At 38.0% G+C, this 25,768-nt stretch overlaps 3 protein-coding genes across 4 annotated transcripts in view; all 3 read left to right on the top strand.

The window, feature by feature from the left end:
• Positions 1-6,334: 6,334 nt before the first annotated feature.
• LOC102146076 (olfactory receptor 4C6-like) lies at positions 6,335-7,273 on the top strand. The gene is given in 3 exon segments (XM_074015736.1): positions 6,335-6,576; positions 6,623-6,762; positions 6,765-7,273. Coding segments are annotated over 3 exon segments (891 nt in total).
• An 8,932-nt stretch (positions 7,274-16,205) lies between these two features.
• Positions 16,206-25,768, top strand: part of OR5D3 (olfactory receptor family 5 subfamily D member 3) — an 80,082-nt gene continuing 70,519 nt past the window's right edge. For both annotated transcript variants that reach the window (XM_065528190.2, XM_065528189.2), the window contains exon 1: positions 16,206-16,438. The gene's annotated coding sequence lies outside the window, so the exon portion shown is untranslated. The remainder of the gene's footprint in view (positions 16,439-25,768) is intronic.
• On the top strand, positions 22,532-23,467 carry LOC107127357 (olfactory receptor 4C15). The gene has a single exon (XM_015435300.3). It carries the CDS (start codon positions 22,532-22,534, stop codon positions 23,465-23,467), a length of 936 nt encoding a protein of 311 aa, XP_015290786.3.

Here is a 25,768-nt window from a genome sequence, read left to right as displayed (position 1 = left end):
AAAACCAAAAGAAGAAATGTAAGTAAACCTGGCATTCTCAGTGGATGAAGTCCTGCCGGTTTATAAAGAATTTTAAAGAGTGTTAGATATCCCTTTGTACCCATCATCAAGAGTCTCTCATGAGGACCAACTTCAATCTGATTATTTCTGGTGCTTAAAAATAAAATGATCTAGGCCGGGCGCGGTGGCTCAAGCCTGTAATCCCAGTACTTTGGGAGGCGGGTGGATCACGAAGTCAGGAGATCGAGACCATCCTGGCTAACATGGTGAAACCCCGTCTCTACTAAAAATACAAAAAACTAGCCGGGCGTGGTGGCGGGCGCCTGTAGTCCCAGCTACTCGGAGGCTGAGGCAGGAGAATGGCGGGAACCCGGGAGGCGGAGCTTGCAGTGAGCCAAGATCGGGCCACTGCACTCCAGCCTGGGTGACACAGCGAGACTCCGTCTCAAAAAAAAAAATAATAAATAAATAAAAAAATAAAAAAAAAATAAAATGATCTAAAAGTAAGTATGTACATTTCCCCCTATAAATTAAGCAGAAAAATAATATTTGGATCTGATGTATAAGGATGCTATGGTTTAATCTAAACATTCAATTCAGTAAAATACTAGGCATTATTTAGATAAGGGGAGTGAGCTTATTATTGTTAAGGCCGACTATGAAGCATACGTATTGTTAGGTTTTTTACATACCTTGCCTTCTGCCATGATTGGAAGCTTCCTGAGACCACCCCCGTCCCCACCACCACAGGCAGAAGCTGCTATGCTTCCTGTACAGCCTACAGAACCGTGAGCCAAGTACGTCTCTTTTTCTTTATAAATTGCCCAGTCTTAGGTATTTCTTTATAGTGGTGTGAGAATGGACTAATACAGATAAAATAAAATACGTAAATTGGTGGATAGTATATCTGTGGTGTTCAATTTCAGAGGCAGGGTCATTAGGAGAACAAAACATCTAAAAAGCCTCCTCAGAAGGAAAATAAGGAAGAAAAAAAGTTGAAGATCATTACTTTCATCCGTGTCTACATGGTTAGGTAAGAACACAGAGTACCTTTGGTGCATGGAAAAGATAATTCAAGTGCAGAGGTTGACCCATCACCTGTGAGCTCAGATCCAGTTAAATTGAGGGCCTCTCCCTTCGCAGGATACTTCTAGGGTATTCAGTCAAATATGTTAGTGAACCGGTTGTAACCTGTGAAATATATTGCAAATGTAGAATAATAATTTTACTACTATTGAAGGTAGAAAAAGAATGAAGGCTATAGGCCAGACACGGTGGGGCTTACACCTGTAATTCCAGCACTTTGGGAGGCCAAGGTGGGAAGACCACTTGAACCCAAGAGTTTGAGACCAGCCTGGGCAACACGGCAAAACCCTGTCTCTGCTAAAAACACAAAAATTAGCCAGGCATGGTGGCGCCCGCCTGTAGTCCCAGCATCTCGGAAGGCTGAGGCAGGAGGATCGCTTGAGCTTCAGGAGGTCGAGGCTGCAGTGAGCCATGATCCTGCCACTGTACTTCAGCCTGGGTACAGAGTGGGATGCTGCCTCAGAAAAGAAAAAAGAATGAAGGCTATAACTCCAAATATTTTGAAAATTAAAGCCATATTATTTAAGAATACTAACTGTTATGGAGTGAGAAGGAATTTAGTCCATATTGTTTTTCTGGCTGAGGTTCATTTTTAAATTCTTAAGAATGGCAGCTATCCTGCAGTTAGATGTGACACAATTTCAAGAATAGTCTGAAAACATGAAGAGAGCATCAGACTAGGTATTAAAAAATTATGTCCTGATACTTGCTAGGTGGCCCAGAGAAGTAGTACTCGCGTTTCTTCATCTATGCTGTCAGGCAGGATAATTGTGTGGCCATTCTGTTACTGAAGAACAGAGGGTAGCTGAGGAGAAAATCATTGAATGGGGAATACCATGATCTAGTTTTGTGCTTGTGAAGCATCAGCTTGGCTTGGCTCCAGTGAAGCTCTGCCCCTTGGAAAAACCCAGTCACTGCAGGGGTGATGTACTGTGATTAGCTTCTCAGTCAACAGAGACACAGCCTCAAAGGGAGGCGGTTGGAATGAGGCAAGTCTGCACATTGTGGAATTCTGTGCTATTTCAGAGTGGCACTCTGCCCTCTTATAGCCCAGGCCTAGGACTGAAAGATGGACATCTTATTAATGATATTTCTTCTGAAATGTGGATTGGAAGCTCTTTACAAATTGAGCTCAAAGTGCAGCGAAATGGCAAGTGTAGTCCCATGAATGATTTTGTAGACAGCTTAGCTGGCTACCTTTGTTGGTAACTTTTCCTATTTAGATAAAATTTAAGCTTCTTCGCCAACCAGCACAAGAGTTGTTTTTCATTTAAGTTCTTGGACACTTAGAGCAACTATTTTACATGTTTCTTTAAAATCCCCAGAAACTCTAGCCCTGTCAACTTTCCATTAAATGATGAGATGATTTATTTTTTGGCCGGGTCCTGACTTACTTTGACACTCTACTGTGTCATGGGTCCTAGCTCTTCTGTACGAGAAAGTTCACATGAGTACGTCCTGGATGGGGCCAGACTTTCTGTCTCTCTGACATGATCTTAAGAAAGTTTTCTTGCATCATCTCTGCCTTCTACTTAGCGGGATCATCAGGTAACTGGCTTTTGGGAGTCACAGAGATGACACCAGACACCAAATGAACCTTGGTGATGGCCTTAAATTTTTATTTGAGCATTAAACATATTCCTATTAATTTGAGCTACTATTTTGAAACTGTTAAAATAATTGAATCACTTAATTAGATGCACTATTATATTATGCTTAAGATGTCTATTCATTTGCTTGTTTTATTTGTATATGCAAATATAGATCTCAGAATGGAGAGACTTTGTCAACAATTTGTAGCTTGCTTTGCTTTAATCTTTTTGGCAAGCTATCAAAATTAACCCCTGACAACAGCACTTTCGCTCCTGGAGGCAGAGACTGGCACTGCCATTGCCTGGGCCCCACGGTTCAGTGCGGTTTTCCTTGGATGAAATCAATTGCATAGATTTAATTAATTTAATTAAACGTTAAGTACGTACACAGCACAGCATTAGAAATGTGGTGGAAAGAGAATAAATTAGACACCCTTAAGCACGCCCAGAAGAAGATAAAGTCAACATGACATTAAAAACATTAACAAAAAAGACAATTTAATTATTGTCAATATGCAACCTCTACAGGTGCATGTAACACATATCCAGGATGATGGCAGACATTGGGGAGGAAGTGAGGCATTAAGGAGAAGGGGTAATAGAGGGCCCTCTGTTAACAGAGGGCAGAGGCAGGAGTAGGTCGTGAGCTTATGTGAAAGGAAAATAATAATGATGACTATCTGAAAAGTGCTCTCCCAACATTCTTATGCTTGTAACTTCCTGTAATTCCGGTGAAAGTGCTGTGAGGCAGACACAAAATTCTTGGATAGATTGTAGAGCACAGAGGTTAGTGGCCTGTGCTGTGAACTTGATGACATACTCACCCACAGGCTTAATCAGTTTCACTAGGTACCCAAAACTATCCACTGCAGCAGAAAGTAAGGATAGCAATAGTGTCTATCTCATATGGCTTTTGTGATATTAAAAGAAAAAATCATGAAAATCTTCGCACAGTACCCTGAAATAGTGAGTGCTTTGTACATTGACTTTAATTATGATTGCATTGTTTTATTTTCACAAGGTTTGAAGTTTTTGTTGTCAGTAAGTGGCAGATTGGGCCAGAGAGCTAAGTCTGATCCCTCTGGATCTACGAACTTTTCCACTGTGCAAGACTGGCTGAGGCTCTGGCAGTAAGAGTTGCGTTTGACTGCAGTGGAGGAAGACCACAAAAAAGAGGTTGATTACTGTGGGAAAGAGGCTTGGATGTCAGGCTGAGAAGTAGAGATATATATTAGTAGTGAAATAAAATATGATAGATTCATAGATTTTAAGGCAAAAGGGCATTATTATTATTATTGTATAGTGTATACCATTTAAAAATATTTTAGGTCTTGAGATTGCTCAAAGAAAATCTTTCTTGAAAGTGTAAATGCTTAATACAGATAAGAGGTAAGCTGCTGAGTTTGGAAAGGACAAAGTCCCTGAGACAGCTTCTTTGAATTCCTAGCATTCCACTCATCCACTACACCCAGCCCACACTGCAGATGAGGATATAAACTGAGACCCAGAGAAGTGAGTAATGTAACAACATGTTCTAGGAGTTAGACGGACAACAAAAGAATGAAATCCAGTTGCACTGATTTCCAGGATTGTGTTCTCTCCACTTCATTAGAACTATTCAAGAACTTTAGAAGTTCTTGGGCTGCAGGTGGGAGAGGCTGGGGTTAGTACCTATTATTGATCTACAAAAAAACCTTTTGGTAGCTGTCTATTTAGTAAAGTGTAGAATACTAAGAATAGGCCTCTAGGTGTTTAGAAAAGTCTTAGGAAACAGAGTTTACATCTCCATTTAAAGCAATGGTCTCTGATACATTCTAACCAAGTGGCACACAACCTCTATTTAAGTGTCTTTAACAAAGATCAATTTGCTACTTACTGAATCAGTTCCCTTACCATGTCATTTGGCTGTGCTAGCAATTGCATTTAGCCAGCTGAGGCTGCTGTTCACTTCTTCAGAGATACAGCATAAAGATACAGAACTTATGCTTCAAGATGAGATTACCTAAATTCATAATTCCCACTTATCTTAGATGAGATGTTTAATATCTCCAAGCCTCAGTTTCCTCATCCTGAAGATGTGATCTTTTATAGTACACATCTTGTAGGATACAAAAAATAAATGCAATTATGCATGTAACAGATGCAGTTCATTGATGATACATAGTGAGTACAAAATACAAGTTTTGAATTGATATTTTGATTATTCTTTAGAATCCTTTATCTGGTAGCAGCCTTTCATAAGGAAAATTGGAAGTGAGAAAGTGAGTAATGAAGGAGGAGTGATATGGATGTACATTATTCACAGAATGATTTAGACTGATTTAGACTCATGTGCAGGGATGGTGTCAGTTAAGTTGTAGATCTGAATCTTCTTGGAGCACAGAAAGAGGCTTCAGATTAAATTTGCTTTAATAAGCATATCTGGACAATGATTAGAATACTTGAAAACTCAGTTAATCACCGTACCTTCTACTTTCAGGATTGGAACATACATATTCCAATATACATATATATAATGAGAATATGCTCTTAATTATGGGATCGTCATTGGATTTTATTACAGAAGTGTTGAATAAAATAATCCCAGGAAGCATAAATCTATCTTACTGGATTGTTATGAAAATGAAATTTTATTATGAAGGACAATATCTCGTCCCATTTTCAGCATTCAATATTATAAAATAAGCAATACAGATTGTTGTTAGTATGAATTTTAGAGTAAGGAAAAGCTGGATTTGAGGTTTACTTCAGTGTTTACTAGTTGTGGGAAATTGCATCACTTTTTTTCACCTCTCTAAGCCTCAGTATCGAATATCTCATAGGATATTCCACTGACTGAGACATAGTAGGGACTAACTGAATATCAGAAATATGTAATAATAATGATAATCAAATTTGGAAAAAAAGACATGTAGATAAAAAAGTATAGTTGTTAAATAGTGAATAATCTTTGGCATGTGAACTGTGCTGTGAATTTGATGACACGGTATCAATGTCATCAAGAGCCTACAAGACTCTTAACCAGCTCTCAGCTAGCATGTTCTAGGTGCTCAATAAATGTATGGAATAAATAAGTGAAAATTTATATGACATTTTCTTGGGTGTGTTAATGAAATGAATGTCAGCATCCTAGCTTGGAGTTACCCAAAAGCAAAGGCTAAGAGAACATCTTGTATATAAGTAGTTTATTTCAGAAAACAGAATGAAGGTATTGGGGAGAGTGAACAGGGAAGGAAAGAAGTTAACCCAAGATGGTGTTAAGGTGATTACCATTTATCAATTGGCTCCTAGTTACTGATGGTCAAATGTGTTATTTCCTTCATATTTTCAGATGTGTGCACCAGAATGATGAGGCAGTGTCTCCTATGTGTCACAGCAGCAAACAGCACAACAGAACGCAAGAGAGTTGCATCAGTGAAAGGAGGCGTCATTGTGGGGATCAGTAGGATGAAGCTGCTGCAAGGTTTTAATTCCTAGCAGCTGTTTTCTGTAGCAACAACTAAAGAAAAAAGGTAGGTTAAGAGGGTGTGAGACAGAGTATCAAAAATGCCCAACATACCTGTTGATTAGTAACTAAAAGTAATACTGATTTTGAAGATTTTTCAGCTCAGAACAATATGCTTTCATCAGCCCGTCTTAAATGGGGACTTCAAATAATGAGACAATTCATTCTTTTGGGCATTACAAAAAATCCAGAACTAAGGAAAATATTCTCTGCTTTGTTTCTCACCATGTGTGTGACCACAGTGTTGGGAAATCTATTCATTGTGGTGACTCTGGCTGCAAGTCGGAGTCTGAGGTCATCTATGTACTTTTTCCTTACTTCCTTGTCTCTCATGGATGCCACCTACTCTTCTGTCATTGCCCCTAAGATGATTGTGGATTCTTTATCTGAGAATCGATAAAGATTCTCGAAGATTCTCGATAATATCGATAATAAAGATTCTCGATATTTCTCTCGAAGGCTGCATGACCCAGCTCTTTGCAGAGTATTTCTTTGGTGGTGTAGGGATCATCCTTCTCACTGTGATAGTCTGTGACTGTAAGCCCCTGCACTACGCAACCGTCATGAGTCCACGGGAGTGCTGCTGTTGGTAGAAGCTTGGATGGGGGGATTCATGCATGCCACAATACAGCTTTTTATCATAGATCAAATACTCTTCTGTGGTCTGAATATAATTGACCATTTTATATGTGATTTGTTTCCATTGTTGAAACTTGCCTGCATGGACACCCACATCCCGGGTCTCTTAGTCCTCCTCAACAGTGGGGTGATGAGTATGGCCATCTTCCTTATCCTAATTGCATCCTACATGGTCGTCCTGTGCTCCTTGAAGTCTTGCAGCTCTATAGGTCAATGCAAAGCCCTCTCCACCTGTGGCTCCCACCTCACAGTGGTCATCTTGTTCTTCGTGGCGTGTATTTTCTTGTACATAAGGCCTGTGGTCACTTACCCCATAGACAAGGAAATGGCTATTTCCTTTACTGTTGTTGCACCCATGTTAAGTCTGCTGATCTACACCCTGAGGAACATCAAGGTAAAAAATGTCGTAAGAAAACTGTGGATGAAACAGGGGACCGTAGGTGGTCACTAGCTTACATGCTAAGAGTAAATTTTTAATGTAAGACCAGTAAGGTTTTACCCTCCTCATTCCCTCTAATCCACTGGATACACAGGAGCCAGAGGCATTTTAAAACAATTTTTTCATTTAGAGACAGGGTCTCACTTTGTCTCCCAGGCTGGCGTGCAGTGGCACAATCAGGTCTCACTTCAGCCTCAGCATCCCGAGCTCAAGCAATCCTTCTGTGTCAGCCCCCAAGTAGCTGAGACTACATGTGTTACAATATTTGAAAAAAAACACAATGTTTAAATAAAAATGTTTATTTTAAAATTAAAATATATATGGGCAATCGCCAATTATATGAAATAATTACTAAGTTCATTTATTCATTGAAGAATATTTGCTGAGTTTGTAAAAAGTTTCACATACTCTTCCAGGAACTGGGTATACAGTGTTAAACAAGAAAATATGTTTTCATCATGTGTTGGAGCTTACATTTTAGTTCAGGAGATGACATATAGAAATGAAAATAAAATCATACAGATAATTGATTCTCAGAAAACTGTAACAAAGTGGTGTTGCACAACTAGTTATAATTCTAGTTAGGTGGACATGGGGGCTTTTCTGTGAGGAATTTCTAAACTGAGATTTCAATGATGAGATAGAACAAACTTTAAGCATTTCAACTGGATGTGCATTCTAGGCAAAAGAGAAAAGGTTGTGCAGAAACCCTAAGGCAGTCACTAGCCTGAAGTAAAGAAGGTCCAAAATTCAGTGCACAGTGGACAAGGGGAAATGCAGTGCAAGGTGGGATATGAAAGGTAGGCAGGGTTCTGATCAGAGAAAGCTATTACTTTTTAATCATTAGTTTATTGAGTTTACAGAAATTAAAGTGATGCTTAAATTTATAATAATCACATCCTGTGTTAATTCATTTTCATGCTGTTGATAAAGACACACCCAAGACTGGGCATTTAAAAAAGGAAGAAGTTTAATGGACTTACAAATCCATGTGGCTGGGGAAGCCTCACAATCATAGCAGAAGGTAAAAGGCATGTCTCACATGGTGGCAGACAAGAAAAGAGAGCTTGTACAGGGAAACTCCCCTTTTTAAAACTCTCAGATCTCTAAATCATCTCTCTCAAGTTCAAAGTTTAACAGATCTCTAGAGCAGGGGCACAATACCAGTCTCTTTGATAAAATATAGCAAGAATGACCTTTACTCTACTCCACAATAAGTTCCTCATCTCCACCTGAGACCACCTCAGTCTGGATTTCACTGTCCATATCACTATCAGCATTTTGATTGCAACTATTCAACAAGTCTTTAGGAAGTTCCAAACTTTCCCTCATCTTCCTGACTTTTTCTAAGGCCTCAAAACTGTTCCAATCTCTGCCCATTACCCAGTTTTAAAGTTTCAGGTATCTTTATAGAAATGTCCTACTCCTGGTACCAATTTTCTGTGTTAGTCTGTTCTTACATTGCTATAAAGAACTACCTGAGGCTCGGTCATTTATGAAGTAAAGAGGTTTAATTGACTTACAGTTCCACAGGCTGTACAAGAATCATGGCTGGGAGGCCTCAGGAAACTTTTAATCATGGTTGAAGGCAAAGGGGAAGCAAGCACACCTTCACTACTTTACATCAAAAGAGAGAGTGAAGGGGGAAGTGCTACACACTTTTAAACAACCAGATCTTGGTAAAACTCACTCACTATTATGAGAAGAGCAATGTGGAAATCCACCCCCATGAGCCAGTCACCTCCCACCAGGTCCCTCTCCCAACATTGGGAATTACAATCTGACATGAGATTTGGGTGGGGACACAGAGCCAAACCACATCAGTGTCCATCAACAGATGATTGGATAAAGAAAATATGCTGTGTGCGTGTGTGTGTATATCAATATACCATGGAATACTAAAAAATACCTATTGGTTACAATGTTCACAGTTTGAACAATGGGTACAATAAAAGTCCATACTTCACCACCTCAAAATATATCCATGTAAGAAAACTGCACTGTACCCCTAAAATCTATAAAAATAAAAACAAAAAAGAGGCAAATAAATAAAGAAAAACCCTACCCATCATGGTCTTATTGATGACTTCAGAAACTTAGCATCAAAATTCTTTGCATATGGCTTCCATTTAACTTTTGCTATGTCAAGAGTAGAACATAGTTTTTGTTGTCTGCTTAACAATATTTTAGAATTAGGGTTCAGCTTAGTGATTCATGCCTGTAATCCCAGCACTTTGGGAGGCAAGATGGGAGGATGGCTTGAATGAGTCCGGGAGTTCAAGACTAGCCTGGCAACATAGTGACACCCCATCTCTACAAAAAAAAAAAAAAGAAGATGGATGTGGTGGTGTGTGCCTGTAGTACCAGCTACTGGGGAGGCTGAGACAGGAGGATTGCTTGAGCCCAGAAGTCTGAGGCTGCAGTGAGCTGTGATTGTGCCACTGCACTCTACCCAGCCTTGGTGATAGAGAAAGACACTATCTCAAAAAAGAAATTAAAAATTGGAAAAGCCATAATATTTTAGGATTAAATACCTGGGTTCATTTTACATGTCTTCAGAAAAGAAGTGAAAGGATCATAATGAGATCCCTAACTTCAAATATTTGTAATCTGCTTGATAATTTTTATAGTTTCAGAAGTAGGTCTAGAATCTACATCTTCTACTTAATAGATAAGAGCTCTTCTGATCATTCATGCCAAAATTGTTAATGGTCAGTTATATTAAAAAAATTCGTTCTCTTCTGTATTCTATATATCCCCTAAATTAATTCACATTAAGTACTTTTACTAATAAAACACATTACCTAGCAGCTCAATGCCTGACTTTTTGTTTTAAAACCCTCTTGACTTCTGGAATAAATCTTGGTCTTCATTTTTTTTATAAGTGCTTACTGTTATTAATAGTTTATTAATCATGAATATCTATATATTTGAATTTAAAAATTTAGTTCTATTCATGATATAAAGGCATAGCAAACTAGGAATAGAAGGGTACTTTAAAATAAAGGAGATATGCCTTAAAAACGACTGCAAATTGATTGAGCCATAAGGTGAGCTTCCTTCCCATTTTACTGAGAAAATGTAAGTGATAAGAAGAGAACTTCCAGACTCTCACAAATATGTAAGCTGTGCCAATCTGCCAACATGCACCCACTTATATGCTGTCTCCCTACCTGCTACTACACATAGATTATCTGTTCCCCAATCCAAAGCCAAGAAAACCACTTTGTTGTGTGCTGGACTGAGGTCATGCTCTTACTGCTTACACAAGGGCATTGGTCTAACAATCTTTTCTCTTTCTTCTTTCATTGACATTTCCCTCTCTATTAGATCATTACATCAGAAAAGAAGCATTTTTTTTTTTTTTTTTTTTTTTTTTGAGACGGAGTCTCACTCTGTCGCCCAGGCTGGAGTGCAGTGGCGCAATCTCTTGGCTCACTGCAAGCTCCGCCTCCCGGGTTCACGCCATTCTCCTGCCTCAGCCTCCCGAGTAGCTGGGACTACAGGCGCCCGCCACCATGCCCGGCTAATTTTTTTGTATTTTTAGTAGAGACGGGGTTTCACCGTGTTAGCCACGATGGTCTCGATCCTAACCTCATGATCCTAACCTCATGATCCACCCGCCTCGGCCTCCCAAAGTGCTTGGATTACAGGCGAGAGCCACCGCGCCTGGCCAAGAAGCAATTTTTAAATCTCTCTTTTCTTTAAAAACAATCCTTCCATTGAGCCTACTTCTTTCATCAATTGTTATCCCATTCCATTCTTTCTCCTTTGTAGCAAAACTCAAGAGATAGCTATGCTTGTCTTTCACTTCTCTCTTTTCATTCTTTGATAGTGCCTTTTAGTCATACTCAATATCTAATACTTTCTGAAAATGCTTTTCTCAAGGACACCAATGACCCCTGTATCATGACATTTAATGGTCACTTTTCATTTCTAATTTTATTAAATCAATTAGCAACATTTACATCAGTTTTCCTTGTCAGACTCTCCAAACATAACCGAGATTCCCCAATTAGTAAATATGTCCATCTCAGACTTCTGTCTTGAAGACTTGGAAATCCAATCTCTTTCATGTCATTTCCATCTGAATGACTAATAGATTCCTTGAACTGAACAGGTGTAGAGATGTACTTCTGATTCTTCCCCCATTCTCAACCCTACTCTAATCACATTTTCTATCTCAGTGGATGGTACATTTGGTCTATCTCATACCCCAAATCCAGTCTATCAGGAAATCCCATCGACTCAATCTTCAACATGTATTCCAAATTCAACCATTTCTAATCACTTTTAGACCTGTCACCCAGTTCCAAGCCGCATTATCTTTTACCTGGATTATTGCAATTGCCTCTTACCTACTCCTGCTTTTATTTCAATTTCCCCCAGTCCCGTATTTGATTCTCAACACTACACTCAGAGGTGTAGTGTCTTTTAAATTCACAAGTCAGTCACATCATTTCACACCTCTACTCAAAACTTTGCAATAGCTCTCTATGTCATTCAGGGTAAAATCTAAAACTACTGTAATTGTTAACTATCTGACAGCTATACTCTGGCTGCCCTATGATTTCTCTGAACACCCCTCTTACAACAAATAACCTTTCTGTTCCTCTTACTGGCCAGGTATACTCTTGCTATAAAACCTTTACATAGGCTATTTTCTCAGCCTGGAAAACTTTCTTCCAATCATCTGCATGACCAGCTCACTTCTTGTTTTTAGATGGGAAGAAATAATGTATTTATTTTGAGATGGAGTCTCACTCTGTCACCCAGTCTGGAGTGGAATAGCACGACCTCAGCTTGCTGCAACCTCTGCCTCCCAGGTTCCAGTGATTCTCCTGCCTCAGCCTCCCAAGTTGGTGGAATTACAGGTGTGGACACCACACGTGGCTAATTTTTGTATTTTTAGTGGAGACAGGGTTTCACCATGTTGGTCAGGCAGGTCTCTCTAACTCCTGACTGCAAGTGATCGCTCACCTCAGCCTCCCAAAGTGCTGGGATTACAGGTGTGAGCCACTGCACCCAGTCCAGAGATAATATTTTAGATAGTACTGTCCTTACTCCTCCTGTACAAGTAGGATTGCTGCTCTGAAGTCCAGACTTCGGAGTGTCTTCATTAAAATTTTCTACGTTTTCTTTCAGTATCTGTGAATGGGCAGTTTTTTTTGATGGGGCATCCCAGCCCAGACCCAACTGCATGGATCCCCTTCCTGTCTTTTCTGTTTGGGATGCTGTTTGTCACTCTATTCCATGAGATTACCCAGACGTCCTCAGAAGCTCTGGCTGCTGCATCTATGAAGTTATCCCAGGCTCTGTGGCCAGGATCAGAGTAGCAGAAGTACAGCTTGACAAGCAAATGTCTTCCAGAGGTGAGTTCATTATTTCTCTCATGGGATTGTACTACATTGCTCACTAGAATTGTGTTGACATGATGATTCTGGGTGACATAGGACAGGGACAAAGTTCTGAGATATAAATGACCCCTTACCAACACTTGGCCTTGGAAATGTGTGTGGGGCTTCATCAGTTTTTATCTGTTCATGCTTTGATGCGGTGCCAGCATCTCCGGCCCTGCAGGTGCTAAGAGTGGTGGCAGACATCTTTCGTCTTGTGCATCCTTAATGTTGGCACTCAGAAAGGCCATCTCAGCTCTTCTGCAGGCTCTATGCTATGTGTCAGGAAGTTCTGTATGGGTGGCTAGGCTTATTCATTTCAAGGGCTTTAAAGACTTTTGCTCTGGAGTGTTGACTGACTTGTCCAATGGTTGCCCTCTCTTGCTTCCTTTGGTAGCAAGGATGGTAACATTGTATTCTCCTGTGTTGGTCTTAAGCCATATGTGATGAGGGACATGTCTTGTATGAATGAAACCACTTTTCTTGATTCCCCAGTCAGTTTTTTCATCTGTCCTCTGCCTTGTTGGTGGTGTTTGGAAGGTAGGGCTTTCAAAAGATATCACTTTCCAGGAATACCATGATTATAGTCTAATGTGCTCAAGAGAAGGCATGGTTGGAAGAATTGTAGTTCTGTATTAACGCTTTAAAATTCCAAAAGGTCAATTCGACATGACCAAGAAAGGAACTTGTTCAGATAATCTTGCAGCCTCTGGTTATCAGACTTGTGTCTGTGATCATTATTAAGAAAATATCTTTGAGAGAGTCATTGGAATCCCATATTAGTGGACAGCCCCATAAATGATGTAACATCATAAGTAATGAGGTAAAATAGAGTTAAATAAATAGTATGAAAGAAGTGCAAAGGCATTATTTCAACATAAGCAGGGTTTGCAAAAAACAAGAAGAGATGGTTCCTGGACCTGAATGGGAAGAGAGATGCTTGGGCACCAAGAAGAATTTTCATGTGCTCTGGTTGGACAATAAGCAAGTACATAGGTACTTCTTCTCTGCTCACAATTCTAAATCTCCATCCAATAAATCACTACATCAGACACTAGCTCAGAAATTTTGTAATACACTCTTCAGTCAAACTATTTTTTTTACATCAACCTGATTATATAAACAGAGTTCCTGCAAAACACATTTGGCTGACTTTGCACATTCTAGGGGAGACCCTGATTTTAGAGACATTAATTTTATGATGAATTAATACCCTCAGATTCCTCCCTCTATAAAGATGAAACATTTTTTTACATTAATTGATAAACCAGTTCTAAAATGCATATGAATGTGGGCCCAGGTTTGAATAGTAGCCTTGGTAATAAAAAGTGTGAGAAGCATAGGGATAGAGGACTAGATCTATTAGATATCAGGAACATTTCTTGAAGCTCTGGTTTGTAAATAACTTTGCTATAGGTTGCATGATAAGGAATTGCCCAGAAATTGAGCCACCTGTCTTTGGAAACTTAGTACAATTTTTTTTAATTTAATAAATGATGAAGATAGAGTTTTAGGAAAGAGTAGAGTATTGGATAAATTCTACAAGAAAAAATGGCTATTCCTTCACCCGCTATTTCTTCTCCTTGACTATGACTCTCTCTGTCTCTGTCTTTCTCTTTTCTGATTTAAACTATTTAAACTTTTCAGAGTTATTCTATTTTTCAGAACTGTGCAAATATAATATATTTCTTATGTTATCTCCCTACTCCATCTTTACAATCTTTCTCTCTTTTTTTTGGTACAGGATCTTGCTCTGTCAACCAGGCTGGAGTGCAGTGGTGCAAATAGAGGTCACTGCAGCCTTGACCTCCTGGGCTTAGGCAGTCCTCCTGCCACATTCTCTGGAGTAATCAGGACCACAGGCAAGTGCTGCAATACCCAGCTAATTTAAAAAACAAATTTGTAGAGTTGGAGTCTCCCTGTTGTTGCCCAGGCTACTCTCAAACTCCTGGGCTTCAGTCCTCTTCCTGCCACGGCCTCACAAACAGCTGGGATTACAGGTTTGAGCCACCATGCCTGGCCCATCTTTACAATCTTATTTTCATGTTACAGTACTAATAAAGGATTAAGCAAAGCAGGACATGGGATAAAGTAGAAGATTCTAACAGTATAACTGTGGTTTGAAGTGAGAACCAGGATTCCAGAATGAATTGCTGGTCTTGTTGCTGAGTGATATTTTAAAAATACCACCATAACCAGGACTGTGGTCTATGCCAGGTGACTCTTCTGTTTCAGAACACACATCTAAAATCCCATGACAAGAAAACACTTCTCTGTAAATTCCTAGGCAATTGAAGTAACAGTGCTTCTGGGCCTTGACTTTTTTGATGAATCTCTTCAATCCTACATTTTTCTGTGGGATATGAGTAGATATAAAAATAGGCAGGATATCACACACACCAAAAGAAGAACTGAAAATAAAGAATGAAGTGGGAGGTGGTGAATGGGTTGAAGTACAGATGAAACAAAAATGACACATGATTAGTAACTCTTGAGGTTGAGTGATGGGGTCTATTATACAATTTTATTTGTTTTGTATATGTTTAAAATTTTTTATAATACAACAGTTGTATAAAAAGAGAAAGTTGATGTACAATGTTAGCTCTTAAGACATTGGTTGCCTTTATGGGAGAAGGAGGGAGAAAGTGATTGTTGGTGATATAAATGAGGCTGGTTTTACTTCTTGGTTACGTATGTATATTAGTCTTGTAATAATTCATCAAGCTTTACCTGAATGCTTTGTGTGTGTATTTCTGTATGCATGTCATTCATCAATGATAAAATTAAAAATTACATATTTGCAAAGAAATAGGTAAAAATGTTTGGAGACTGTGGAAAGCAGCCAATTGTTTGATGTGGTCCCTTTCTAAAGGGACCTGAGGTGATCAGTTTAAGTTGTCCCTCAAGCTTCAGTCTCAATGCTACGTTATCTTAAACAGACCATATCTTCTTTTCAAATAAAATAAAATAAAAAGATAAAAATTCCTTTAATTTCTAGGAACTGTACTTTCTAGAGATTGTAATTTTTAAAGTCATGGTATCTCAAGATCAGTTTCTGCAAGAAAAAAAAAATCACATTTCAATTACTCTATACCTCTTTGCATACCTATACATAAAATGTTATTCTTTAATAAGCACTCATCTCATTGCTACCACAGTCCCAAAACAACACATGTTGTCCTTATTGATTAATGCTGCCTCGTCCCAGAAATCACTCTTTAGGGCGTAGTGAGTAGGCATTTTCCCCAAATTCTGCAGAGACATATTTCATCACAGTACACAGTGTTCTGTTCCTGAACACAAAGGGAAAGGAAAGCATCTTCAAATAGAAACCCAGGAGAAGTTAAAACAAACAAACAAAGAACTCTAATTATCAGGGCCATGAAAGTTGTTTTGCAAACTCTGGAGCAAATGCAAACATAAAATTGCATCTTAGCAAATCATACTGATGGGACATTACCAAAACCCTGTGGGGAATGGAGGAGCTATTCTTCAAGTTCATGACCTCTCAGGGAAACCTCTTTAAATTCCTGTTAGAAACCAAGGAGGAAACTTTTGTTCCTTCATTTATTTATTGATTTTCCTGAGACCATGTTGAAGACAGCACCTGAGAAGCAGTGGGGAACACTGCCTGCCTCGCCTGCCGAAGATGCTCTTCCTTTGTCTATTAAATGTAGAAGGAAGAGCTGGAAACAATCTCACCTTTAGCCACGGGATGGACTCTTCACTATAGAGAACAGGAGACTGGGCATCACCAAAATTTCCAAGGAACTGATAAATGGTGAGGTTATAATTCGCATTTTTGCATTTTCCGAGAGGATTTCAAGTTGCGTTGTAGTGCTTTAAAGTGTGGGTGTTGTGGTCAGGATACAAATTTTAATGCCATGCACGAGCCTACCTTCATAATTGTAAACTTGGGCAGTTGCATAGCCTTTCTGATTCTCTGACTCCTCATATTTAACGAGGACAATAATATTAGCAAGCTCAAAGAATGCCAAAACAAATAAAATAATACATGCAGAGACCATAGAATGGCACTTGACACATAATAGGTACCCAGTAAACAGCAGCTGTTATAACAAACTGCAAGCTGGTGGTTTTTGGAGGACCAAAGCACCTAATTACTTCAAGTCTAATAAAATAATTATCATTTATCCTCTAATGCTGCCACTTTCCTGATGTTTTAAAGAGTAGAATTTCCTGAGGCTGTATAAAGAAAACTCATGTAACATGGATAATTCAAGCACTACTGTATCATTTACAGAGCTAAATACTGATTACATTTACTTATATAGAATGATAGTGACTATATTTACTGATATAGAATGAAACATTTACTCTTTCCACAATTATCCCCTCACAAATGGCCCTGAGAAGGACCCCAAGGATGAGAAATCATGACTCAAGCCACAGAGTAAATTCTTCTGATTTTAACCATGGCTCCCTCACTTTTCCCAAGTGCATTTGATGTCATAAGTAGCTTTAAGTTCCTTTCTTAGAATTGTTTAGGAAAATTTAAATGCCTGAAGCTGTGAATTGCTTTAGCGCTAGTTGTCATGGCTTTGTCTCCTCCTTAAAATGAGATAAATCACTAAGAAAACAGAAGAAAAAAGAAAGAAAGAGCCAGACACGGTGTCCCATGCCTGTAATCCTAGCATTTGGGAGGCTGAGGCAGGCAGATCACCTGGGGTCAGGAGTTCAAGACCAGCCTGGCCAACATGGCAAACACCCGTCTCTACTAAAAACGTGAAAATTAGCCAGGTGTGGTGGTGGCTGCCTGTAATTTCAGCTACTCGGGAGGATGAGGCAGGAGAAGTGCTTGAACCCAGGAGGGGAGGTGGAGGTCTCAGTAAGACAAGATCCATGCCACTGCACTCCAGCTTGGGCGACAAGAGAGAAATTCTGTCTCAAAAAAAAATGGAAAAAAAAGTAAAAAGGAAGGGTCAGGCATCTAAAACGAGAAAGGACACCAGTGGAAAAGTGGAAAAAGAAAAAGGGTTTTTTTTCCTTCAAATTCCAGAAAGTAATGGTATAAAAGTTGGACCATTTAGGGAAATTAACAGAGCAACACTGAAAAGAGAGGAAATGATCTGAAATTCTGAATGTTGAAGAGAACATTATTTCCCAGGTTGCCAGGGAAAGGAACATGCTTAGCTAGACAGGCCAGGAATAAACTTTTCATGGTTGAATAATTATCCTGGATCAAAAATGTGGTGGATTTAAGAAACTTAACAGGGAGGATAATTACAAATAGGATTTTAATTTGTTCTTCTTCTTTGTCCTAACAGTATTTATTTGGAAAAAATGTATGCAAATGCGACTAATATGCATTCATACGTCCACATAAATGTCTCTAAAATTTACTGCTTGAACTATAACTACAAAACATTACTTATAATGATAACCTTACCACTAATTCTTCTTATAGTTTTGAATGTTGTATATACTTCATACTTGAAATAGGAATTCTATTATTTCCAGGACAAATAGAATAGTTTTGTTGTTAAAACTGATGGGAAGGAAATAGTAGGCAACGTGTGTAGAGGGGAATCAGGAGGCCACTTCCTCAGGTCACAGCCCAAGAAATGGCCCAGCAACCACAGTTCATTATGTGAGGGGCCCTGGGGCAGGCTCAGGGGTGACTCCAGTATATTAAGGGTATGGCTATCAAGAAAGGAAAGACCATGGAATGTTCTATGAGAAATATAAACAAAATAAGCCTCTACCTGTAGGACAGTATGAATTTCAAAGTGATATCAAAATGAATGTCTAAAGGGTGGAGAGGGCAGGGCCCATAATATGACTATTTATGGAAAGTATAGGAAGTTTAAAATTTTTAGTATTTGATTCTGTGTTATGTTAACATATTAGTTTCACGTGTGCAAATGAATTATCCCCAAGTTCTACCTCCTTTTTGAACTGTTTAGATGATGGAAAATATGGCGGTGTGAGTTTTAAACTTAATGTTTAGTTTTAAATATTCTTACAGTAATACAAGATACACAGAACAAATAGAGTCTCTGTCATTTTATGTTTCCTTCTAGATCATAAAATTATATTATAAATATCTATACAAATGGGCAGAGTTATATTTTTTCTGTTTTCTCACTTAAAATATTGTGAAAATGCCTCGACTTCTATGTCCTCGTGTCATTAATTAGTATTTTATTTATAGCACCATGTGATATTAATTTGTGATAGTCTAATTTAGATAAATATCTTCCTATGATTGTATATTTTACATATTTCTCAATTTTCACTATTGTAAATGACATTGCGCCATCTTTTATTATAAAACTTTCCCATTTCATTTCACTTTTAGAATATGTTCTTAGAGTTGAGGTTACTAGTATAAAGAAAATAAACATGTTTATAATTCTGAAGCTATTTACTAATATGTTTTCCAAAAGGATGACATGAATTAAGCAGTTTTACTGTAATTTTAGAAGGGATGTAGCTTAAAAATAGTATAGTTTTGAACACATGTATTATACTCTTATGATCAATTTTCCAGCTCACTTTGTGTATGTAGATGCTGCTTAAAAATAATATTGACATAAAGATTTCATATCTTACTTTTAATTTGTACTTTGCAGAACACATTCAGAATAACTATCTATTGGACTCTCATGGGTGAGGAAGCTTCAAATGTTTTTATCTATTTTATAGTAGAGGATTCTGAATCATAGTGTTTTGTTCATGGTACGCGACTAGTAGATGAAGCTGGGATTGCTAGCTTTTTGATAGCAGAAAAAAAAATACTTTTTAAGTAACTTTTCGTTAGAAGTAATTTTAGATTAAGAGAAAAGTTGTGAAGATACTATAGAGAGCTTCTGCATACTACTCACTTAGTTTCCCTTAATGTTTTCATCTTACATTACCATGGTACATTTGTGAAGACTATGAAATGAACATTGATATATACTGTTAACTAAACACCAGATTTTATTCATATTTCATTATTTTTTCTCCTGTCTTTTTTCTATTCTAGGATTCAATCTGAAACAACACATCACATTTAGGAGTATTTAAAAATGATTTAAAACCATAAATCTTGTTACCATAAATTATGAAGATGCTATACTTTCTATTGTCAAAGTTTCCACACTAATTTTCAAAATCCCTTTTATCTGAAAGAAGTGGTTGGTTTCTTTATATCTAATGAATATTTTAATTCTAAAGTGTTATTGTTCTTAGAGCAGACCAGATAAAGGAAGTGGAGAGATTAAGAATCGTTTAATTATTAGATTAACATAGAGCCTTGTCTTTCTTTCCATCTCCAACCCAATTAGGTTTTCTATGTACGATGAAGTTATTTGAAATAGGAGTGGATACTTGACAGAATGGGGGCCACAGTACTTTATTTAGGGATTACTAAAGACATTTAAAAGTGTTGTGCATTTTAAAACACCATGTCTGCACTGAGACCGACCAAATAAGATATTTAACATTTGTAAATTAATAAAAGGATGAGTAAAACCACCTTGGTCTTGGTAAAGCAAAAATTAGGGTAAAAATGTTATTTCTGCTCTGTGTCAATGGCTCTGAGAGCTTGTTCTCACCACTCAGCATGATCTTCTATGCTTCTTACTGCATCAATGCTTTTGTTTGCATTGCTTTATCTTATTCTCACAAGATATGTATGGATAGACATTCTTACCATATCCATGTACTGAAGTGGAAGCTGAGGCTTTGAGAATGTTAAGAATTTGAAGTGACTTGTTCTAACATGCCATAGAACGAGTAGGAGAGCTTGGACTTGAACCTAGGTCTATATGAGTCTGGAGCTGAAGTTCTTACTCATTTCACCTCATCCTATTTCCCGCTTTGGTTCTAGGCTAAGATGAGCGCTGTTGGATCATTTATTGCCATGCTTTACTTTGCAATAAATGGTTATTGATTTATCTAATAACCTTATAAGGTTTGTATAAGCTCATATTTTCTTGGTGATAACTTATAACTGGATATGGAATTCCTAGTGCAGACACTGCTTAGAAATGGAACCTGAAAAATGGAAATGACTGTTTTAAAGTAAGCAAAAGAATGTATATTAACATATACAATTGTATATTTGTTAGTTTTATTAACATTTTAAATTGTTTCTGTTAACTCTGACATTCATAAAAATCAGCTTATTTAAATCTCAAAATAAATGCCTTTATTCTTTTATTCACCTATTTTTTAACAGAGGTATATATACATATAAATATACACATATACATATATTCAAACACATGCACATATATATGGTAATTGAAAAATATATTTCAATTATATGTACAGGTGAAGACACAATTATCCTTTAAAGCTGTGTCTGCCTGTGGAAATGAAGTCAAAAGTTGGAGAGTCATTATCTAGATGACTCATAGAAAAGCTTTTTGTAGATAAGATGGCTGACTTTTTAAGTGAGTAAATAGTTACTACAATTGATAAGAGCACTTTATCCTAAGTAAAATGTTCACATTTTCAAATCTGACCATCACCATAATCCTGAGAGATGAGTAGGTAAGCTATATATAAACACTCTGGTACACAATAATGCATATAAAGTTAAAACATATACTTTTAGGAATTAAACTTCATTAGACCTGATTACACTATATAAAAATTGGAAAATGATTAATAAAACCTCAAGATTCTGAAGTGACTTGTTCTGACATGCCATAGAACAAGCAGGAGAGCTTGGACTTGAACCCAGGTCTATATGAGTCTGGAGCTGAAGTTCTTACTCATTTCACCTCATCCTATTTCCCGCTTTGGCTCTAAAATATATTTTATATATTTATAAAATATAAATATATTTATATTCAATATATTGTTTCTCTTCCTTACTTATGTGGTTGATGCCAATTTGTACATGCAAGTGTTTGTAGAAAGGCCACTCCTACTCTGCAGTTCTTACTGGAAAAGGAATATCCCCACTCCTTTCTCTGCTGATCCAGTGGAAAGGAATTGGGTGCTGGAGCCTGAGGTTCTGTGTTAATATCCCAGATTGTCTGTTATTTGCTTGAACTTAACTTCTTTAAGCATGAGTTTCCCAGCAATCAAATAGGGATAATAAGACCTAATGCAGACTACTCCCTAGGGCAGTCGGTCCTGAGCCTTCCATTGTTTCACTAGTCATCATAACAACATTCTGATGTAGACATTATTACTTTTATAATAATGATAAACTTCTATTTTCATTTTAAAATGACAGATAAGAAAACCCTCGGCACTTAGTGCATACTTTTCATGAATTAAATGTCAGGTTAGGGACTTTCTAGAGATCTTTCTCTTTTGTAAAGAATGAATTCAGAATGAATTCAGTTAAGACTTTTAAAGAAATATTTGAAGAGCAGCCATAATTTTTAAGTGTCTCTTGAGCTATATGCTATTTTCTTCTAATTGTAGATAAAGCAGTCTCCTGATTAGGAATGGGATGCTGGTTATCCCTGCTCTGATTTCATGCCAATGGCAGGAATAAGTAAGTTACAATGCTCTTTCTCTCATAATTGAGAGGTAACTTCAGAATACTTCTCAATAATTCACAGCAGGAAGCCACTAGTAAATGATCAAAGCTGGCACTTGATATGAAAACTCTTTCTCTTCTCTTCTCTACCACATATCCTTTTGCCGTATTGAACCTCTGGTTGTTTTCAAGTATTCTTTAAATTATCTCCATCATAATTCTGCCTGATATGTCAGTGCTACCTCCAAGAATTTCTAATTTATGTTTTCAGTGACAACAGAAGCACTCAATAATTTTGCATATGGATGAACCAACTTGTTGATGACTATGATACTACAAATTGATTTGAAACAAAGTTTACTTTGTCCTAATTGCAGATTCCACATGATCCCTGTCGGAGCTTTCATCTTTTCCTTGGAAAACATGCAAAACCAAAGCTTCGTAACTGAGTTTGTCCTCCTGGGACTTTCACAGAATCCAAATGTTCAGGAAATAGTATTTGCTGTATTTTTGTTTGTCTACATTGCAACTGTTGGGGGCAACATGCTAATTGTAGTAACCATACTCAGCAGCCCTACTCTTCTGGGGTCCCCTATGTACTTCTTCTTGGGCTTCCTGTCCTTCCTGGATGCATGCTTCTCCTCTGTCATCACCCCAAAGATGATTGTGGACTCCCTCTATGTGACGAAAACCATCTCTTTTGAAGGCTGCATGATGCAGCTCTTTGCTGAACACTTCTTTGCTGGGGTGGAGGTGATTGTCCTCACAGTCATGGCCTATGATCGTTATGTGGCCATTTGCAAGCCCTTGCATTACTCTTCTATCATGAACCGGAGGTTCTGTGGCATTCTGATGGGGATAGCCTGGACAGGGGGCCTCTTGCATTCCATGATACAAATTCTTTTTACTGTCCAGCTTCCCTTTTGTGGCCCCAATGTCATCGATCATTTTATGTGTGACTTGTACCCATTACTGGAGCTTGCCTGCACTGATATTCACATCTTTGGCCTCTTGGTGGTCATCAACAGTGGGTTTATCTGCATCATAAACTTCTCCTTGTTGCTTGTCTCCTATGCTGTCATCTTGCTCTCTCTGAGAACCCACGGTTCTGAAGGGCGCTGGAAAGCTCTCTCCACCTGTGGATCTCACATTGCTGTTGTGATTTTGTTCTTCGCCCCATGCATATTTGTATATGCACGACCTCCATCTGCTTTTTCCGTTGACAAAATGGTGGCAATATTTTACACCATCTTAACTCCCTTGCTCAATCCTCTGATTTACACTTTCAGGAATAAGGAAGTAAATCAGGCCATGAGGAGAATATGGAACAGATTGATGGTGGTTTCTGATAAGAAATAAAATGTTAAACTTAAAAAAATCCAAAGTTATGAGTAAAAAAGGTCAAAATGATCTTAAGTAAAAACTTAATGAGATATACCTTTCATGGCAAGATATAAAGTAATGCTAGAAAAAAAGCATTGATGTGGGATCAGAAAAATTATGTTTCCAACCTCAGGTCATTCATCAACTCTGAGCTGGCAACTCAGCATTCTCATGTTCAAACTGAAGAGAGTTGAATTTTATGCATAGTTGGGATTTAATAATAAAAAAAGAATGACAAGAAAAATTATTTGTTAGACTGCTGGGAATTCACTTCCTGATTTAGAAAAAAACCTTTGTGGAGGAAAGACACACATATCCTACAGAATAGGAAGAGAAATTTACTCAAACTTACATTTCAAGTAAGAAGTTTATATTTAGGACATTGTTGTCAGTGATTCTAATGAAACAAACAACAAAAAAAAATTCAGGACTCAAGAAGGGCGCAGACCAGAGCATTTGCAGAACCTCAAATGTGGGTTTTTCTGTATTATATGATTCCATCATTTAACATGGGTTTATTACCATCTCCTTCAGGTCACTTGGTGAATTTTTTTTTATTATTATTATACTTTAAATTCTAGGGTACATGTGCACAACGTGCAGGCTTGTTATATATGTATACATGTGCCATGTTGGTGTGCTGCACGCATTAACTCGTCATTTACATTAGGTATATCTCCTAATGCTATCCCTCCCCCTTACCCCCTCCCCACATTAGGACCTGGTGTGTGATGTTCCCCTTCCTGTGTCCAAGTGATCTTATTGTTCAATTTCCACCTATGAGTGAGAACATGCGGTATTTGGTTTTCTGTTCTTGTGATAGTTTGCTGAGAATGATGGTTGGTCTAAAACACCAAAAGCAATGGCAATAAAAGCCAAAATTGACAAATGGGAAAACTAAAGAGCTTCTGCACAGCAAAAGAAACTGCCATCAGAGTGAACAGGCAACCTACAGAATGGGAGAAAATTTTTGCAATCTACTCATCTGACAAAGGGCTAATATCCAGAACCTATAAAGAACTCAATCAAATTTACAAGAAAAAAACAAACAACCCCATCAAAAAGGGGCAAAGGATATGAACAGACACTTCTCAAAAGAAGACATTCATACAGCCAACAGACACATGAGAAAATGCTCATCATCACTGGCCATCAGAGAAATGCAAATCAAAACGACAATGAGATACCATCTCACACCAGTTAGAATGGCAATCATTAAAAAATCAGGAAACAACAGGTGCTGGAGAGGATGTGGAGAAATAGGAACACTTTTACACTGTTGGTGGGACTGTAAACTAGTTCAACCATTGTGGAAGACAGTGTGGCAATTCCTCAAGGATCTAGAACTAGAAATACCATTTGACCCAGCCATCCCATTACTGGGTATATACCCAAAGGATTATAAGTCATGCTGCTATAAAATCACATGCACACGTATGTTTATTGCAGCACTATTCACGATAGCAAAGACTTGGAATCAACCCAAATGTCCATCAGTGACAGACTGGATTAAGAAAATGTGGCACATATACACCATGGAATACTATACAGTCATAAAAAAGGATGAGGTTGTGTCCTTTGCAGGGACATGGATGCAGCTGGAAACCATCATTCTCAGCAAACTTTGGCAAGAAGAGAAAACCAAACACCACATGTTCCCGATCATAGGTGGGAATTGAACAATGAGATCACTTGGACATGGGAAGGGGAACATCACACACCGGGGCCTATTATGGGGAGGGGGGAGGGGAGAGGAATGGCATTGGGAGTTATAACGGATGTAAATGACGAGTTGATGGGTGCTGACCAGTTGATGGGTGCAGCACACCAACATGGCACATGTATACATATGTAACAAACCTGCACGTTATGCACATGTACCCTAGAACTTAAAGTATAATAAAAAAAAAAAAAAAAGAAAAAGAAAATGCAAAAATCACCCATCTTCTGTGTCGCTCACGCTGGGAGCTGGAGGCTTGAGCTGTTCCTATTCGGCCATCTTGGGCGTGCCCTTCATATCTATCCCGCTTATCTTATTTGTCTTTGGTTACCTGTGCTTTTGTTGTTGTATCTATGAAATCATTGCCAAGACCAATGTGATGAATCTTTTCCTGTATTTTTTTTTTTCTACTAAAAGTTTTACAGTTCTAGGTCTTTGTCTTTATATCTCTAATTAAATTTGAATTGATTTTTAAACTATGCTGTACAATGAGTCTGTTTTTGTCATTTGACTTATGGATATCCAGTTTTCCCAGTAACATTGTTTAAGTGACTATC

The sequence above is a fragment of the Macaca fascicularis genome, chromosome 14 (genome assembly GCF_037993035.2).
Source record: "Macaca fascicularis isolate 582-1 chromosome 14, T2T-MFA8v1.1".
NCBI lineage: Eukaryota > Metazoa > Chordata > Mammalia > Primates > Cercopithecidae > Macaca > Macaca fascicularis.
The sequence above is the reverse complement of the archived record's forward strand: the minus strand, read 5'-3'. Positions and strand labels throughout refer to the sequence as shown.